Below are 20,828 nucleotides of genomic sequence, written 5' to 3' on the forward strand. Positions count from 1 at the left end.
GCTGTGAGGAGAGTCCATCCAGGTAGATAGGTCGGAGGCAGTCTTCCTGCCAAGCTAGCTCAGTAGCCAAAGTCCGAAACTCGATGGTATAGTCAAAGAGATTTCTTTGACCTTGATGAAGATGTAGTAAGCTGGTGCTTGTCACAGCATGTCGCCCAGGATCATCGAAGGTCCGTTGAAACACAACCACAAACTGAGTCAGTTCTTTCAACAAGGAATCCGAGCGTTCCCACAGAGGGGAAGCCCAAGCCATCAATTCATCCTGGAAGACGGAGGGCTGCGGGGTGAATTGCATATAACATTGGTTAATAAACCCTCTGGAGAGGGTTGAAGTGCAGGGGCGCTGGGAGTGCCAGCAAGGCTCGAGGCATTGATGGAGGTAGCTGTGGATGAGGAGGAGCCGGAAGAGAAACTGGATTATTAGTGAGGGCATCAAGCCAGGCGTGAAGACGATCCATAGAGGAGGCCAATGCTTCAAGAAACTGCTGCTGTTCTTGTAACTTGGATGCCAGGCCTGGGATGGCCTGAAGAGCACGCGGCTCCACCGAGTTCATGGCCTTTGCAAACTGTTGCATCGGAGATGGACCCTTGGGCCGAGGTGGGGTTGATGCAACCCGTAGGTGAGGACCAGCAGGTCCCCACTGTCGGCAGGTGGAGTGGGCTGAAGGTAGAGGCAGCTGGAGCTTCACCTATTCCAGCCCTCGTTCCCCGCGGGTTGAGCCTTTGGATGCCGGGGCCGGCAGGACTTAGGTGGGCCTCGAGGTTGGTTAACAAACGAGGTTGGTTCAGCCCAGAGACAGCAGACGATAGGTGTCTGGGTCTGGAGATAGGCAGTAGCGTAGTCAGGTATAGCAGAGGTCTGGGTCTAGAGATAGGCAGTAGCGTAGTCAGGCGTAGCGGAGGTCTGGGTCTGGAGATAGGCTGTAGCGTAGTCAAGCAAAGCAAAATCGATATCCGTAGAGTCAGTCCAACACATAGATAGGGCAGGAATGAAGAAGACAGGAACCGGGAACAACGGAGGTCAGGAACGAAGAGTAGAGAGAGTTCTCTAGCAGCAACAAGTACTCGAGTCATGAGGAGACCTGTTGCAAAGGCAACGCTATGGAGCGAAGAGTTTGGCGTCATCATCCGGGACTGCAGCCAGGTTCCCGCCGCAGGCCCTTCATAAGGATCAGAGATGCGTGCGCAGCGTGGGTATTGGCATCTCTCCACGGACCACGTGGAGAGGCCCGACGAGCAATGGCATCTCGAGCTGCAGAACTGGGGACCATGGCAGAGCCGGAGGCACCGGGAGCGGCCCGAGGTCGGAGCCGATGGCCCACTGTCGCTAGCGAAGAGAAACCAGGAGCTGGAGTCTGTGTAAGAAGGTGAGGGGGCCGTGTTGCGGATCTGCCACTGACGGCATGCGTAACATGTCCCTTGTTGGAATTTTACAGACAGATGATGAAATGCTAAGAGAAATTAGGGAAGCAAACCAATTTGGCAGTGCAATAATAATGGGAGATTTCAATTGGGGGTGGAAGGGAAATAGAACCAAGAGTTAAGAGAAAATGATAAGTATGAGAGAAAAAAATGTGTGAAGCTTGCTGGGCAGACTGGATGGGCCGTTTGGTCGTCTTCTGCCGTCATTTCTATGTTTCTATGTTTCTATGTTTCTATAATATTGACTGGGTAAATGTAACATCAGGACTTGCTAGAGACATAAAGTTCCTGGATGTAATAAATGATTGCTTCATGGAGCAATTGATTCAGGAACCAACAAGAGAGGGAGCTATTTTAGATTTAATTCTTAGTGGAACGCAAGATTTGGTGAGAGAAGTAACGGTGGTGGGGCCACTTGGCAACAGTGATCATAACATGATCAAATTTAAACTAATAACTGGAAGGGGGACAATAAGTAAATCTGCAGCTCTAACACTAAATTTTAAAAAAGGGAAACTTTGATAAAATGAGGAAAATAGTTAGAAAAAAACTGAAAGGTGCAGCTGCAAAGGTTAAAAGTGTTCAACAGGCTTGGACATTGTTTAAAAATACAATCCTAGAGGCACCGTCCATATGTATTCCGTGCATTAAGAAAGGTGGAAGGGAAGGTAAAACGATTACCGTCATGGTTAAAAGGTGAGGTGAAAGAGGCTATTTTAGCCAAAAGAACATCCTTCAAAAATTGGAAGAAGGATCCATCTGAAGAAAATAGGATAAAACATAAGCATTGTCAAGGTAAGTGTAAAACATTGATAAGACAGGCGAAGAGAGAATTTGAAATGAAGTTGGCCATAGAGGCAAAAACTCATAATAAAAACTTTTTAAAATATATCCAAAGCAAGAAACCTGTGAGGGAGTTGGTTGGACCATTAGATGACAGAGGGTTAAAGGGGCTCTTAGGGAAGATAAGGCCATTGCAGAAAGACTAAATGAATTCTTTGCCTCTGTGTTTACTAATGAGGATGTTGGGGAGATACCAGTTCCGGAGATGGTTTTCAGGGGTGATGAGTCAGACGAACTGAACAAAATCACTGTGAACCTGGAAGATGTAGTAGGCCAGATTGACAAACTAAAGAGTAGCAAATCACCTGGACCGGATGGTATGCATCCTAGGGTTCTGAAGGAACTCAAAAATGAAATTTCTGATCTATTAGTTAAAATTTGTAACCCATCATTAAAATCATCCATTGTACCTGAAGACTGGAGGGTGGCCAATGTAACCCCAATATTTAAAAAAGGCTCCAGGGGCGATCCGGGTAACTATAGACCAGTGAGCCTGACTTCAGTGCCGGGAAAAATAGTGGAAACTATTCTCAAGATCAAAATCGTAGAGCATATAGAAAGACATGATTTAATGGGACACAGTCAACATGGATTTACCCAAGGGAAGTCTTGCCTAACAAATCTGCTTCATTTTTTTGAAGGGGTTAATAAACATGTGGATAAAGGTGAACCGGTAGATGTAGTGTATTTAGATTTTCAGAAGGCGTTTGACAAAGTCCCTCATGAGAGGCTTCTATGAAAACTAAAAAGTCATGGGATAAGAGGCGATGTCCTTCCGTGGATTACAAACTGGTTAAAAGACAGGAAGCAGAGAGTAGGATTAAATGGTCAATTTTCTCAATGGAAAAGGGTAAACAGTGGAGTGCCACAGTGGAGAGCCAATATATATATATAAATGATCTGGAAAGGAATACGACGAATGAGGTTATCAAATTTGCGGATGATACAAAATTATTCAGAGTAGTTAAATCACAAGCAGACTGTGATATATTACAGGAGGACCTTGCAAGACTGGAAGATTGGGCATCCAAATGGCAGTTGAAATTTAATGTGGACAAGTGCAAGGTGTTGCATATAGGGAAAAATAAACCTTGCTGTAGTTACACGATGTTAGGTTCCATATTAGGAGCTACCACCCAGGAAAACGATCTAGGCAACATAGTGGATAATACTTTAAAATCGTCAGCTCAGTGTGCTGCAGCAGTCAAAAAAGCGAATAGAATGTTAAGAATTATTAGGAAGGGAATGGTTAATAGAATGAAAAATGTCATAATGCCACTGTATCGCTTCATGGTGAGACCGCAGCTTGAATACTGTGTACAATTCTGGTCGCCGCATCTCAAAAAAGATATAGTTGCGATGGAGAAGTTACAGAGAAGGGCAACCAAAATGATAAAGGGGATGGAACAGCTCCCCTATAAGGAAAGTCTGAAGAGGTTAGGGCTGTTCAGCTTGGAGAAGAGACGGCTGAGGTGGGATATGATAGAGGTCTTTAAGATCATGAGAGGTCTTGAACGAGTAGATGTGACTCGGTTATTTACACTTTCGAATAATAGAAGGACTAGGGGGCATTCCATGAAATTAGCAAGTTGCACATTTAAGACTAGTCGGAGAAAATTCTTTTTCACTCAACGCACAATAAAGCTCTGGAATTTGTTGCCAGAGGATGTGGTTAGTGTAGCTGGGTTCAAAAAAGGTTTGGATAAGTTCTTGGAGGAGAAGTCCATTAATGGTTATTAACAGGGATGTGCAGAGCAAAAGTTTATGTCCATATGTCCATATGTCCAAAGGGGGTCCCATTTGCGGTCAATATGGACATAAAAAAAATTAAATGAGTTGGGTATATGTCCATATGTGCAAAAAAAAAAAATTAAACCCCCTCACCCTCCTTAATCCCCCCCCCAGACTTACCACAACTCCCTGGTGATCGAGCGAGGAGTGAGGACGTCATTTCTGCAATCCTTGGCGAGAAGCATGTGACGTCGGCGGCACGTCGAGTGACGCCGGCGTCACGTGATTCCCGGCGAGTTCGCGCCAGAAGGCTCGTTCGGCCCAAAAAGAACTTTTGGCCAGCTTGGGGGGGTCAGGAGGTCCAAGGTCAGTCCAAGCATAGTCAAGGTAAGCGAGGGTCCGTTCCAGGCAGTGGTCAATGTCGTCAGGCAGGCAGAGGTCAGTTCCAGGCAGCGGTCAACATGGTCAGAAAGGAAGGCAGAGGAAAAGCTGTTTGACTATTACCTGAGTTGAGCAATCCGGGGGTGAAGTTGCAGCGCCCCGACGGTAAAATTATCATCTCCAGCTGGAAGTACACACTGAGAGGCGTGTCTTAGAGGCAGGACCCAGACCCGGAAGTGGACTTTAAAAACGAGCTGCCAGCTCCGGTTTACCGAGGAAGAGGAGAAGCTGTTTGACTATTACCTGAGCTGAGCAATCCTGGGGTGAAGTTGCAGTACTCCGATGGTAAAATTATCATCTCCAGCTGGAAGTACATGCTGAGAGGCGTGTCTTAGAGGTGGGACCCAGACCCGGAAGTGGACTTTAAAAACGAGCTGCCTGAGGCGCGCAGCTGACGCCGGCGTGCTGCTAAAGCTGCACGCGCTTAAGGAGTGTGCGGCGAAGCTGGGCTTTGCCAGGCTTCGCTGGGATTCTGTCGGATCTGCCATATAATGGACTATAATTTCTCCTCTTAATATTTTAAATCCATTCCAGGTAGGATAACTTTATTAGTTGCTTTCTCTTATCAGCCTCCAAAAGTGAAATATTTTGTAAAGTATTTGCATTATTCCATCAGATATTTTTTAAGTGTTTCCTGTGATAATATGCCACACACTAAAAGGAAGGCCAAGTTAAGGCCTTCAAGTGGGGTGACAATAGAATCAGGACAAAGAAATGTATCTCCAAAATCTAGAGGACGTGAATGAAGAGTGGGTGGCTCGCGGGAATGACGGCTACTGCCTGGAGATAATACCCTTATTCAATAAGCATACACACAGTTAATGCGACTCCAACATTGCTCTAAGCTTCAACGACAAGAGGAAATGTGGAAAAAAGGATTTGCATTCACAAAAAAGTGGGGAGTAGCTTGCTTGTTATGGCAGTTACTATCCCAAACCAAATAAGCCTGATACTTCACTTTCAACAGCATAGCTCTCTGCTTCAACGGCAGGGGAGAAAGTCTGATACTTCACGCATATCCAGCATAGCTCTCTGCTTCAACGGCAGGGGAGAAAGTCTGATACTTCACTTTCAATGCATATCCAGCATAATTCTCTGCTTCAGCAGCAGGGGGAATGAAGAAATGTGGATCTGTATACAGACAACAACCAACAAGGACTGAATTACATAGCCTGAGTAAACAAATAAGCATGGGTGTAGCTTGATTATTGCAGCGGTTACTACCCCTAACTAATTAAGCTAGATATTTCACTTAGATGCAGTTCCAACACTGCTCTCTTCATTAATGGTGGGGGTGGAAGGGAAATAGAACCAAAAGGTTATTAAGAGCCAAGAGTAACAGATAAGTATGAGAAAAAAAAAAAAGTGCGAAGCTTGCTTGGCAGACTGGATGGGCCGTTTGGTCTTCTTCTGCCGTCGTTTCTATGTTTCTATTTATTTATTTATTTATTTATTTATAATTTTTTTTTATATACCGCCGCTCATCAAAGATATCACGTCGGTGAACAGGAACTTACGCCGGAGCGTTAAGTACACACTCATCATTTTGTGATGAGTCTAACCATTCTATGAATGGTTAGACTCATCACAAAATACCCCCTTATTGTTGACTGCTGTGGGAAATGTATTAGAGTGGAATACATCTCCCTGGGTCGAAGAAACATCATTAAGCCCAGGGGCACCGGTTGCACCATCACCACCTGGAATGGGGGGGGGGGGGGGGAGATTCACCCCAAAGACTCCAGGGAATCTGAAAGAAGCAAGCTTGAGACCTCTGGACTCAGGAGATGTACCTAAGCAACAATTTATTGAAGTATTAGAATCATCTGAATTAATGACTCAAGACATATTACAGATGAACATTTTGGATCCTAATGTTATTCCAAGAGAAACTAGTACCCTATTTTTGACCAACCCTATTAAAGAAAATAATATTGAAGTAGTAATTAAATCAGATATTCAGCTGAGGAAACCAGCTAACATAACTTTAGAAAGTTTGTGGAACTATATGGTTAAACTAGACATGTCAATTAATAAATTGACTGAAGTTGTAATGAGTACTACTAGTTCCTCTGTACAAAATAGAGCAAAATTAGAAGATCAAAGAAAAGAAGTGAACGAACTAGTTAAGCGTGTTTCACAGATAGAAAAGATTCAAAATCTTCAAATAAATGTTGAAGGGGAGGTTAATAGGAGGATGGAAAATCTTGAAAACTTGGTTAGATCATTAAATTTGAGGGTTAATAATTTTCCCATTATAAAAAAGATGGATCCTCTGGAACTATTTAGAGAATATGTAATACAAATATTGAAAATTCCAGAAAAATGTGTACCAGTCATAGTCAGAGCTTTTTATATAGGAGTAAAGCAAAAGGAGTTAGAACAAGCATTGGCAATAAGTGATGAAGAGCAGAGAGTAAAGGAAACAGCAGAATTAAAGTTAAGTAAAAGTAGTTCATTGTAACTAACTGACTTATTGCAAAACTCTCAAGAAGATTTAGAAGTTAAAAAACGTGGAACTCTGTTAATTCAGTTCGCATTTATAACAGACAGAGATAATATCATGAAAAATTTCTTTCGGAATCGATTAAAGACTTTTTATGGTCAAAAGGTATGGATCTTTCCTGACCTTATAAAACCAACTCAATTACGTAGAAAGAAATTTTTACTCCTGAAGAAAGAGATTCTGGATAGGGAGGAGGGTATTTTATTCTCAGATATCCATGTAGATGCATAATTAAAATGGATCGTAAGAACTATTCATTTACAGATCAGATGATCTCAAGGGCCTTTTAAGCAGTGTAATTACCGGTAATTAAATTAGTAATTGGGTCATTGATAATGCATATTTTCCTAAACTATACATTATTACCTGTTTAATAACTGCTTTATAAGGAAAGATTTCACTTTGATTTACCGTATGAAAAGTAATAGTAACTGAAATAGTTAAAATTGATAAGGTCATATCATTTATTCATGAAGAAGGATGTTATTCAGTTACTATTTAATTGCAACTGTAAATGTGTTATTTGCTGTAATTATTTGTAAAGCAATAAATTAAAGAATTATAAAAAAGAAAGGCAGGCAAAGGTCAGGTCCAGGCAGCGGTCAGTCGTGGTCAGGCAAGCAGAGGTCAGTACCAAGAATCAGTCCGAAGAGTACTACCAGGGAATGAGGAGCGGGAACAGGACAAACGCTGGAAGATACTGTTATTGTTATTGATATTTGGGTGGATCCTTGGACACTGTGGCAGCTGACCACGCTCATGGGGGGCAGTTCCGTGAGGGACCACGGTATCAGGCTAGACTCTGGACACACAAACACAGATTGAATCTTTATTTAAACAGTATTGGAAACCACCAGAGGTGGCAGTAGTGAGTAGTAGATGTTGAGCTCGGCTGGGTGAATATCCCACAGGACGCTGGAACAGTGAATCCTCTGCTTGGCTGTGTTGTAGTGGAAAGAGACTGAGAGTTATGAGTACACAGTGAGAAACATACAGAGTCCCAGGCAGAATAGGAGAAGCTCCAAGACAGGGAGTGCAGGCCCTCAAGGAGTGAGTACCTGATCCCTTAGAGTAGAGAGACTCAGTGGTATTGTACTCACACAGCGATTCCACTAGACGAGAGGTCTGGCACTGGAACAGAGGGCAGGCCCTCTAGGAGCGAGTACCTGGTTCCAGGGAAGCAGTACTGTGGAATAGATGGTAGTTGTACTCACAGATGGAAACTGTTAGTGAGGTCTTCCAAGTAGAAAGGGTTGTAGATGCAGGCAGCGACTCAGGGAACATGGGCCCTCGAGGAGCAAGTACCAGTTTCTTGATAGCACCTGAAAGAAGCAGAAGAGGCCCCCGAGGAGCGGGTACCCCGTTAGCAATAAGGGTTCCAGATAATGCTGGAGTGGCAGAGTACTTCAGTACGGAGAGCGAATCCCATCCATAGAATTCCGGTAAGGAGTCCGGAAAGAGTCTGTAAGGAGTCCGTTGCTAACTCGATTAGCTAGCAAAAGTTGTAGGCTTAAATATCCAGGCAGTATGACGTCATCTCAGGGGGACGCCCTTGAGGTTCGCGCCAACGAGGAAATAAAGATGAGGGCGGCATGTGGGCGCGCGCCCTATGGTACCTTGGAGGAGCATGTCGGAAAGCAGCACCAAAGCCGGTCCGGGGACGCCGGAGAGGTCGGCAGACAGACTCCGCGGCAGCCAGTAGTCCGAGGTGAGCAGGAGGAGCCGCAAGAAGGTAGGCGGGGCAAAGCCATCACAAACCGACGGTCGCAACAGTACCCCCCTTCAAAGGGCAGACTCCAACTCTTATACCAGGTCTTGATTTCCGAGGATGCATCTGGTGAAACTGATGAAGCATCTCTTTATCTAGGATATTAGCCATCGGCTCCCAAGAATTTTCTTCGGGGCCGTAACCTTCCCAAGACAGAAGGTATTCCCAAGTCTTGCCACGTCTTCTTACATCTAGAATGACTTCGACCTTGTATTCTAGGTCTTCTTCTGCATTCATAGAAGATGGTTCAGGAGACTTGGATGAGAACTCACTGAGAATGAGTAGTTTCAGAAGTGAAACGTGGAATGCGTTGTGGATTTTCAATCCAGGCGGTAGCTTCAGACTGTATATAATGTTGCCAAGACGTCGGAGGATTGGAAATGGTCCAACGTAGCGAGGAGCAAATTGAGTGGAGGGTAAATTTAGTCTCAGATGCTTAGTGGATAGCCAGACTTTGTCACCAGGTTGAAACACAGGCACTTTAGAATGGTGAGCGTCGTAGGACTTCTTTGCTCGATCACCCGCTTTAATTAGCATTTCTTTAGTCTGAGTCCATAGTTGATGGATATCATCAGCAGTGGATTGAGCTGCTGGGGACGACACTGAGAGCTTCAGTGGAAGTGGCGGTGAAGGTAAACGTCCATATTCCATTTCAAAAGGTGTTGATCCAGTGGATGATGCTGGATGTGAATTAATGGCGAATTCAGCCCATGGTAACGGCTCAGCCCAGTTATTCTGATGGCAACTCACATAGGCCCGAATGAACTGTTTCAGGGTCCTATTCATCCTTTCAGTTTGGCCATTTGATTGTGGATGATAGGCAGATGTATAATCCAGAGAGATGTCAAATAGCTTACACAAAGCCTTCCAGAATCTTGCCGTGAATTGAGATCCTCTATCCGAGACTATGTGCTTCGGTAGGCCGTGAAGGCGAAAGATGTGTGCAATGAAGAGCTTCGCAAGCTCCAAGGCTGAGGGTAAGCCAGGCAGTGCCACGAAATGAGCCATCTTGCTCAAGCGCTCAACTGTGACCCAGATGGTATTCATTCCTCCAGAAAGAGGTAAATCAACTACAAAGTCAGTAGTGATGTGAGTCCATGGCTGTTCCGGAGCTGGCAGCGGTTGTAGCAATCTCCAAGGCTGACCAGAAGTAGCCTTATGTTTGGCACAGTTGGAGCATGATGCTACATAGGAGTATGTGTCTTCCTTGATATTAGGCCACCAATAGTACTTCTGTAATTTCAGCAGGGTACGGCGTTGACCAGGATGGCCAGCCAGCTTGGAATCATGAGCCCAGTATAGAAGTTTCTTTCTGAGGTGTTTTGGCACAATTGTTTTACCGGCAGGCACCCAATGGGTAGTCGCCAAGATGACTTTCTTCGGGTCGATGATGTACTGAGGTTCTTCAGGAACATCCTCAGAGAGGAAAGAGCGTGACAGGGCATCAGTTCTGGTATTCTTGTCTCCGGGGCAATATTTGAGCATGAAGTCAAAGCAATTAAAAACAAGGACCATCTGGCTTGTCTGTGGTTAAGATGTTGCGCATGACGGAGATACTCTAGATTCTTGTGGTCCATGAATACGGTAATTTGATGTTGGGGCGCCTTCGAGCCAAGGCCGCCATTCCTTGAATGCCAGTTTAATAGCCAGGAGCTCTTTATCTCTGATCCCATAGTTCTTCTCTGCAGGAGAAAAGTGCCGCAAGAAGAAAGAGCAGGGATGTGTAAGGCCTTAGAATCTCCGGTTTGGCTTAACACGGTCCCTCCTCCAACATCTGAAGTGTCAACCTCCACGATGAAGGGTCTATTGGGGTCCGGGTGACGTAGACATGGCTCAGTCGAAAAGACAATCTTTAATTCCTCGAATGCGGAAATGGCCTCTGCAGACCATTTAGAAGCATTGGCCCCTTTCTGTGTCATTGCTGTTAAGGGCACAGTTAAAGAAGAGTAGTTCTTTATAAAGCTTATATAGTAATTTGTGAACCCCAAAAATCATCTCAGGGCCTTCAGACTGGTAGGTTGAGACCAATTCTAGATACTCTCTAATTTTTGGGGATCCATCCGGAAGCCTTGTTTTGATACTATATAGCCAAGGAAAGGCACAGAATTTTTATGAAATTCGCACTTTGACAGCTTGGCGTAGAGGCAGTGTTCTCGAAGTCTCAGAAATACTTGCTTGACATCTGCTAGATGAGTAGGCATATCCTGTGAGAATATCAGGATGTCATCTAGGTAAACATTTTTGTACAGCAGGTCCCACAGAATGTCGTTCATCATGTTCTGAAACACAGCGGGAGCGTTGCACAGGCCGAAGGGCATTACCAAATATTGGAAATGGCCATTTCAAGTGTTGAAGGCTGTTTTCCACTTATCGCAGTTGCGAATGCGAACCAAGTTATAGGCTCCCTTTAGGTCAAGTTTCGAGAATATCTTGGCTCCTTGAAGTCAATCAAACAGCTCTGAGATCAGAGGTAAGGGATATCGGTCTTTAATCGTGATCTCGTTCAGACCTCGATAGTCGATACAAGGATGCAGAGAACCTTCCTTCTTCCCCACGAAGAAGAAGCCTGCACCCACAGGAGACTTAGACGGTCTAATGAAACCTTTTTGCAACTTTTCCTCAATGTACTCGGACATGCCTTGTTCTCTACCACTGACAGTGGGTAGACATGTCCCTTAGGAGGTTCAGCATTAGGTTTCAGTCTTATGGCACAGTCATAAGATCTATGTGGCGGAAGGATGTCAGCAGCTTCTTTGGAGAAAACATCATGGAATGATGCGTACTGAGGCAGCAGCCCTGGCATCACTGGAGTTGTAGGCATGCAGAGAATAGGAGAGACCTCCTTTAGGCATTTGCCATGACATTCTGGGCTCCAACGGAAGAGTTCCAATGTAGCCCAGTTGAATTGTGGCATGTGCAGCTGCAACCAGGGTAACCCCAGAACGATAGGGTGCATGGCCTTCTCTAACCCAAAGAAGGAAATTGACTCAGTATGGAGGGCTCCGGCGCGAAGGACTACCGGTTCGGTACAACTGGTAACATCACCTGGTAACGGCTCTCCGTGAATAGACGATAGGAGTAGTGGAATCTTCAACATGGTGAGGGAAATCCTCAAATGTTCCACAAGTCGTCATAGAATAAAATTGCCTCTGAGTCCACCAGGGCAAGAGTTTGGAATTCCAATGGTCCACAGATCAGAGATAGGGAGAGAGAGCGGAGGCCTAAGAAAAGTCCTCTCGCAGGACTTGGGCCCGTCCATTTCCCGGACAGATGGGGCATATTTGGACTGCATGACCAGCTTGTCCACAATACATGCACAGACCAGTCCTCTTCTGAAGTCTTCTCTCTTTGGATGTCAGGTGACTGCGACCAAGTTGTATTGGTTCATCACCACTGGCAACAGGCATTACAGGAATCATCCTGAGTGCAGGCTTAGCACGAACTTCTTTCTGAACAGGTCCTTTACCAGGCTTGAGTTCTTGCACCTTATCACGAAGCCGGTGATCAATTCTAGTAGCTAAGGCCACTAGCTCATCCAGCGAGTCAGGTGTCTCACGAGCGGCCATGTCATCCTTCAAGCGGGAATCCAAACCTCTGAAGAAGAGGGTTTTCAGCCATCTAGGGTCCCAAAGTAATTCAGTAGCAAGAGTCTTGAACTCTATAGCAAAATCAGCCAGTAGTCGGTTGCCTTGCTTCAGGTCCACCAAAGCAGAACCAGCAACAGTGTGTCGGGCAGGATCATCAAAAACGGATTTGAACAAGTCCATAAATCTGTCAATATCCTGGAGTATAGGATCTTTGCGTTCCCACAGCGAGGAAACCCAAGACAAGGCCCTTCCATCAAGATAAGATAGAATGTAAGTAGTCTTGGCGTAGACTGTAGGGAAGTGAGAGGGTTGTAATGCAAAATGCATGCAGCACTGGTTTAAGAAGCCTCTAGTTCTTTGAATCTCTCCAGAGAATTGAACTGGAGCAGCAAGAGGCACAATAGTCTTTACAGTTACGTCAGGTAACTGACCTTCATTACTGGAAGTAGAGTCTTGATTCTTCTGTGCATGCAGCTGATGAAACGCAATAGTGAGTTACTCCAATGTGTCTTGTTGTTCAGCAATGCGCAGGGCCAGGCCTGGGATGGCTGCAAGGCATTGAGCTGCACCGGATCCATGGAGTTAGCAATCTGTTATGGTTATTGATGTTTGGGTGGATCCTTGGACACTGTGGAAGCTGACCACGCCCACGGGGGGCAGTCCCGTGAGGGACCACGGTGTCAGGCTAGACTCTGGACACACAAACACAGATTGAATCTTTATTTAAACAGTATTGGAAACCACCAGAGGTGGCAGTAGTGAGTAGTAGATGTTGAGCCCGGCTGAGCAAGTATCCCACAGGATGCTGGAACAGCAAATCCTCTGCTTGGCTGTGCTGTAGTGGAAAGAGACTGAGAGTTATGAGTACACAGTGAGAAACATACAGAATCCCAGGTAGAATAGGAGAAGCTCCGAGACAGGGAGAGCAGGCCCTCGAGGAGCGAGTACCTGATCCCTTAGAGTAGAGAGACTCAGTGGTATTGTACTCACACAGCGATTCCACTAGATGAGAGGTCTGGCACTGGAACAGAGGGCAGGCCCTCGAGGAGCGAGTACTTGGATCCAGGGAAGCAGTACTGTGGAATAGATGGTAGTTGTACTCACAGATGGAAACTGTTAGTGAGGTCTTCCAAGTAGAAAGGGTTGTAGATGCAGGCAGCGACTCAGGGAACATGGGCCCTCGAGGAGTGAGTACTGGTTTCCTGATAGCACCTGAAAGAAGCAGACGAGGCCCCCGAGGAGTGGGTACCCCATTAGCAATAAGAGTTCCAGATAACGCTGGAGTGGCAGAGTAGCTTCGGTACGGAGAGCGAATCCCATCCGGAGAAGTCCGGAAAGAGTCCGTAAGGAGTCCGTTACTAACTCGAATAACTAGCAAAAGTTGTAGGCTTAAATATTCGGGCAGCATGATGTCATTTTAGGGGGACGCCCCTGAGGTTCGCACCAACGAGGAAATAAAGATGAGGGCGGCATGCGCACGCACGCCCTATAGTATCTTGGAGGAGCATGGCGGGAAGCAGCACCAAAGCCAGTCCGGGGACGCCGGGGAGGTCGGCAGACAGACGCTGTGGCAGCCAGTAGTCTGAGGTGAGCAGAAGGAGCCACAAGAAGAATAAGGTAGGCGGGGCGAAGCCGCCGCAGACCGACGGTCACAACAGACACGGAGGACCACAGGAATACTGAGACACAGAGATGCTGGAACAAGGAGACACTGGAACAAGGATCAGGCAAACTAGAAACACCGAGTTTCTGGGGACAGAGCCTTGCCTTAAATACTGGGGTTGTATGATGTCATTGGGATGCGTCCGAGCTGGGTTTCCCGCGCTTGGCCCTTTAAAAGCCGCGACGTCGGCCGCGCGTGCGCCTAGGGGCGGGGCTGAGGAGCTGGAAGATGCGGAGCCCCTACGGGAGCTCCATTGAGAGGCCTGTGGCATGGAGTAGGCCAAAGATGCTGGGGAGAGCGTCGGGGATGACAGGAGCTGGTGGCTGCGACAAGGCTGGAACTGGTGGAGGGTAGCGCGAGGTGAGCAGGCCCGACTGCGGCACCAATGTGGCCGGGACGCCCAACACCTACAAACTTTGGCCCATATTTACATTTTGAGTAAAAAATAGGACAGAAAAATGCAAAAGTCCTGCAAGTTAGTTTGCTTGCACTTTTTTAAAACATCACATGTTTTGGCCAAGGATTTAATTTCCTCCCACTTGAAGAAGGGAAAAATTTGTGCAAGTAAAATCTTCCACAAAGAGTGATGCAATAAAAGTTGGGCTAAAGTGCCTTTGTGCTTTGCACAAAAATAATTTGCTTGCACAGTTTTTTTCTGTGCAGTTGTTTCCCTTTCTGAAATTGCATGAAATGAAATGTTATTTCAGACTGAGCCGGCAAGCTGATTTGTGAGCTTGATGCTCTTTTATTTTTTGCTGTGCTCTTTTATGTGCTGCAAACATTTTTCTAACACTACATTTTTGAAGGGTCTGGTATTTTGTATTTCTTTCAGGGGACTGAGTGGACAAGCAAGTATTGATTCTTTTCTTTCTTTCTTTCGGCCCCAGTAACTATCTGTACGTGCACTGCTGCAGGGTACTGCTTGAGAGAGGTTGGGAGGATGGACGGGATGCCCACAGTCTTTTCAGCAGTCAGCATCATAGTTGGCACCCTGGGAGCTATAGGTAAGGGCATCATAAAGAGAGAGATTATATTGCCAGATTTTGTAACCCTGTAATTATAACAGCAGAAGTAATAATGATGATGGTAAGGTGTTTTTAGCATTAGCATGTGGCTTGCATAGGGTCAGTAGTTGATTCATGCTTCAACTTCTTGCTATGTTAGAGATGAAATGTGCCAGATTCTATGGGAAATGGAAGGCAAATGGTTGCTTCCATAATGGGGAATGAAGTCAGCAAACCTGCATTTTCCTTATGCTCTGAAAAGGACCACTCTTGAGCTTGCAGCAAAAAAACATCTCTCATTCAGATGAAGGTAGACTTGGAACATTTACGGCCAAATTTTTATTCCCCCGCGGGTGTGAAAACTGGGGGTTACGCGCATGGCTGGGCCTTGTACGTGCTGCACACATCTTAAAAGCGCCCAGCCAAGCGCAAAACCCTTGTTACATACCGAAGTGCCGGGCCCAGATAAAGGGATGGTCGGGGGGGGGGGAGCAGAGAGGGCGGTCTGCGTGATGGGGAGGGGCAGGGCTGGAGGCAGCTGGTATAGTGGTCATTTGCCGCTGTGCTGGGGGGCATGCACAGCTTTTTACCTTTTGCTCCTGTTGAGGAGCAAAAGGTAAAAAGAAACAAAACAGGGATTAGATAGGATAGGGATAGGGGTGGGGAGGAGAGGGGAAAGGGAAGGAAGGTTAGATAAGGGGGTAGGAAAGTTCCCTCCCAGTCCGCTCCTTACTTGGAGCAAACTGGGAGGGAACTGGGGAAGGCCAGGATGTGTTGCAGTGCTGGAATTGTGTGCGCCACCTGCACATGCGGATTAGAAAATCCGGCGCGAATGTGCACACGGCCCAACAATTTTATAACATGTGCGCGCATATTATAAAATTGGTGTGTCCATGTGTGCGCGTGCGCGCTTCTTTAAAAGTCTACCTGTTACTGCACAAACAGTTGTGCATTTCTCCCAAACGATTTTCCAACAAACTTTGTATCTAAAGTGCATCAGAAACATAAATAAAGGTAACTCTGGGACAGATGGCTTTGTTCAGGGAATGAAAGATTATGGTTTGGTCCACTGTGTTGTTATCCAGTTACCTACCCTGAGACACAGGCAGGTTGACGGTTACCCAAAATTAGGGTCAGATGTGAAGTTAAGAGTCCCAGAAGTTTTCCTGCTATATTACTTCTGACATTTTCTTTCATCTTAAATATAAGCCACATTCCTTCCTCCCTGAGTTTATCTAGAAGGACAAGCAAAAACCTTATCAATGTATTTTTTTTTAACTGTCTGTCTGGGTTTTTTTGGGCTAGGTTTCTTCTTGCTCATAATCTTTGGACGACTCTTTCTCCTGGGAAATAACAAAAAGAAGATGAGGACAACGGACACAGTTCCTCTGCAGTCTGCAGTATGAAATCGTTGGGGATTTTTTTCAGATATTGCCTGCCTAACAAAACCCTTCTTTTGTATGGAACCTTTAATATAATTGTCATCTTTTATAATCTTCAATGTGCCTTCATGGTTACGTAGATTTTTTTTGGCCTGGCAATTTCCTTCCGCTGTTTTTCAGATTCCAGCTCACCTAGAACTGTTCTCTACTGGGTTGTAGCACTGTGAGCCTTCATTTGTAACTACCAGAAATGTTTCATATTTTCTAGATCATTCCCCTCCCCCCCCCCCCCGCCAGCTGAGGATGGTTGCTTCAATGACTGAGCTGAGCAAATAGGGGGAGAAGGGATTATAAACTCGGGGGAAAAATCCTTGGGCAGCTTCAAATGAAGGCTCAAGGCAGCAGATCTCAGCCCCGAGAGGAAACTACCAAACTCAAAATAAATAAATAAAAACATAGAAATGCTACTCGCAAAGGGGCTGAATTAGCCCAAGTTTGAAAACTGAGATCCACAGCGCCAGTTGTCAAGGTCATATCCCAAGCTATTGAACATTTGCTTATATCTCATAGGCATTTATAATTCAGTTACCTAAAAAAGTACTAAAAAAGAAAAAATCATGAAAAGGTTTAAAGTCTTGATGACTGGCAAAACTGCTCACATGTTTCAAACTTGTACTAATTCAACACCTTCTTGGAGCTGTTACCATGTTCCTGTTGCCATCTCTTCATCGTGTGTGCACATATTTTCTTTTTTTAATCAGGAATAGCTTACAGGATAGCAGTGCTTGCTGTTCACTGCTTAAGCAATGTTAATGTATATGACAGAGAAATATTTTTACCATTGCTCTAGCTAAGACACTTAGGGCCTTATTTTCCAATATCGCATTGGTAATGCATTAGGGGGCGTTACCAATGCAAATGAGGCTTCTTTCGTGCAGTGGGGAAACATCGCGTGCGGCGATGTTTTCGCCATTCGCGAAAACATTAGCGCCGCACGCGATGTTTTCCCACTGCACGATGATTCTTTCAGTCTTTTATCGCGGTGCACGATATTTGCCAGTTGCCACGATAGTCCCGAGAGAGAGCCTTACTATAGTGCCTATGCCCTACATAGGTATTTCAATCCCTATGGGAGGGCTACCTACTAACTCGGGGTGGGGATTAGGTATGAGCGTCGGGGGTTTGGGGGGCCACTTTCGCATTCCACATGAGACCTACGGACAGAACAGTGGTCTCTAGTGCAGATTTGCTGGCCGTCAGAGTGAGGACGCTCACTCCAAGAAGTGGTTTGGGCAACGTTCTCTCTACCTAGCTTGATGGACACTCTACCTGGGCAACAACATGCTAGGTGGAGAGAATGTTGGCCAAATCTCCGCTTGGAGTGAGCGTCCTCACTCCGACGGCCAGCAAATCTGCACTAGAGACCACTGTTCTGTCTGTAGGTCTCATGTGGAATGCGAAAGTGGCCCCCAACCCCCGACGCTCATACCTAATCCCCACCCCGAGTTAGTAGGTAGCCCTCCCATAGAGATTGAAATACCTATGTAGGGCATAGGCACTATAGTAAGTCTCTCTCTCTCTCTCTCTCTCTCGCAGCGAGCTCACTCTCTCTCGCTTCCTCTCCTCGCGCTCTCTCTCTCTCTCTCTCCTCTCTCTCATCTCTCTCTCTCGCTCTCTCTCTCTCTCTCTCTCTCTCCTGAAACAGGCTTCTGGAGGGTATCATGGATGGCGAGACTCCTTTTCTGGCCCGTAGCGCAGTCCATAACGCGAGGTTGGAGTTGTAGTTATTAGCCACGCTAACACACACAGGTTCCCGCTTTACATATGCTCCGCCCCCTGAATACCAAATGACTAATTCGCAAATCCTGTTAACGCGATTTGCGAATTTATCGCACGCGGTAAAGTGCTTGGAAAATGAGGCTCATGTTGAAAGGAGTTTGTCCAGCTAAGATCAAACTTAGCCAGACAACACCCAAATTTTGAATTTCCCACCTCGCCAAACAGGTAAATTGTAGCCAGGAAGGTCAGAAACCAACTAAAACTTATCTGGATAAAAAAAAAGACAGTGTGAGGGGTGCTTCAAGGCAAGAGCGCAGATTGACCACTTAGCACTATTTGAGTTGATAACCACTAGTATTTTTATAATGCTTCTTGGATCATTGGTAATATGAATCTTTGCTTTTTTATATGGCTTAGACTTAAACTTAGCCAGGTAGCACAGATATTCAGGGCTATCTGGCTAAGTGTTTTCAGGGTAAGTCTAGTTATGTTGGTGAACAGTTCTAAAGCATCTCAGTAAACTTAACCCGACAATGTTAAACTTAACAGGGCATATTCAGCAGGAAACACATCCTGTTGAATATCTCAGCTACAGGTATATGGGAGTTTACCAGGATAATGCCACTCACCAGCCTGCTCAATACTGACCCTTTGTTGTAATGATGCCCAATCTCAGATGATAGATATGTGTCACAAGATGTTAATTTATTGGAAAATGCTATAGAAGAACCATCCATTAAATTAAATAAATCCATAAGAATATGGGCACTAGAGATGAAGTTTGAAATTTGATAAAAGGAATTAGAAGAAGAGTAATCGGTGATATCAGTACAGACATACATTTTTTTCTGCACAAAATTACCATGTGATCCTTATTCTAATTGTGCATCATAGGTCCAATGAATATTTGTATATCTACTAAGTATTTTTTCCCTTGGGCGTGATATATGAATGGATTTTTCCCATTTAATGTCTATGGGAAACTTGCTTAGTACATTTGCAGCATAGTCACAAAATAGGGAAAACCCGTTTAGTAAATCCAGCCCTACATCAGCAGTATGTCTCAGCTCTGGTTACTGAGAAATGCCAAAGTGCCCAGTTGGCTATTGTGACCATTTCTGGTGATTAATGGTAAGATTTGTGGCCGCAGAATGGCCACATAAATCATTCAAATTAGCCCCAGAAAGCTTGTATGATAATAACCTATTTCAATAAACTAATACCACTTCAGGTGTCAGTAATGCACCCAAGGAGAATAAACTTAAAAAGAACATACTTCATTTGTGAAAAATCTAGGATTTGCAATGCTGAAATAATTAACCCATGAAACTCATAATTAAATATTTTGAAAAACTCTAGATCCTTCTTTGTGCTATTTTGTCAATATCTTACAAAAGAGAATATTCTTAATATTTAAATATAAACATGTGAAGAGGTCAATACCTTTAAATAAATTGAGTGTAATATGCCTTCAGTGCAGAAAGCACAAGCAGAAAGTGATCTTCAACTGGTTGACTTCTCTCAGTACCACACACCAATAGGTATTTCACCTTTGCTAGCAAGTGGTTCATGCAGCATTCTATAGCACAGTGACAAGTTGTGTACCAGACATGCTGCTTGTTGTTGGCTGGGTTGATTCTAAACTGAAGTCTTCTGGAAAAAAAACACACAAAAAGCAAAACCATCATTGGTTTCTGAATGTTTTGAGGACGAGATGTCATTCATCCAGAAAGTTGTCATCTTTTAACATTAGTTCACTTAAGAGAGTTTACCCAACTGTTTTGCTGCTTCTCTTTTAGCTAAATTTTGAATTGTGATATTCTGGCTCCGGTTCACTGAGTTCAAAAACAGAACTCTACTCTAAACCAATTCCCTTCCCTTACATCAGCCTGTTCCAGAGACAAACAGCTAGGATTCCATGATCACCACAATAAACAGACCACCTTGCCCATTGTGCATGCCAGTCTAAGGCCATGAGTTTTATGGCATGCCCAAACTAATAGACCAAAGGTTGAAGTCAATTTTATTTTGACTGCTGCAACTGCAAATATCTTTTGTGTGTGGCATTATTCACAACTACTGGCAAGTCCTATTGAGAGACTATTCTGCTAGTTCTGACACTTTAGAGAGATCAATGCCTAAAAAGATATCAAATAATTTCAAACTTATTTGGAGAACTTAGAACTGCAGATGTACATTTTTATATACTGGAAATTAATGGGTAGATTGTATACATATGAAGTTGTTAGACACAAGGATTGCCTCATTTTTCTTTTCTAGGAAGGTATCTGGAAAACGCTATAATGTGGAAATACTGTTTATGCATTAAAACAAGGAAAATCTGAATCCAGATCTGCCATTACTTGCTCACCACACATCTTAGAATTTTAAGTCAAGCAAGAAAATTGTTAACCATGGATTTTAAATTACGGTAATACTTCCTAAAATCCACAAACAAGAGTGCATCAGCAGTGAGATCAAATGGAGTGTTTCCTTCCTTATGGGAGATCAGCCCCAAATCTGAAGCATAGATATAATAAGTAAGGCACTCATTGGGTTGGATACTGTATACAGCATCCGTAGAAAATACACTTAAAAAAAAAAAATTGTGGGTCATGACAATCCAATTCCCTTACCTCAGTGCAAGACTTACAGAACTAAAGCATCAGCATATCACATGAAAACAATGAGATCTAGGAGCT

At 44.7% G+C, this 20,828-nt stretch overlaps 1 protein-coding gene across 1 annotated transcript in view; it reads left to right on the forward strand.

Moving 5' to 3' along the window:
• The window catches only part of CDH16 (cadherin 16), a 469,853-nt gene extending 452,540 nt beyond the window's left edge, over positions 1–17,313 (forward strand). Inside the window, exons 21-22 of the mRNA XM_029610660.1 lie at positions 14,849–14,965; positions 16,271–17,313. Coding sequence (XP_029466520.1) covers positions 14,849–14,965; positions 16,271–16,371 — 218 coding nt within the window. The 3' untranslated portion in view covers positions 16,372–17,313. The remainder of the gene's footprint in view (positions 1–14,848; positions 14,966–16,270) is intronic.
• The last annotated feature ends 3,515 nt before the right edge of the window (positions 17,314–20,828 follow it).

Source organism: Rhinatrema bivittatum, chromosome 7 (genome assembly GCF_901001135.1).
Source record: "Rhinatrema bivittatum chromosome 7, aRhiBiv1.1, whole genome shotgun sequence".
Lineage (NCBI taxonomy): Eukaryota > Metazoa > Chordata > Amphibia > Gymnophiona > Rhinatrematidae > Rhinatrema > Rhinatrema bivittatum.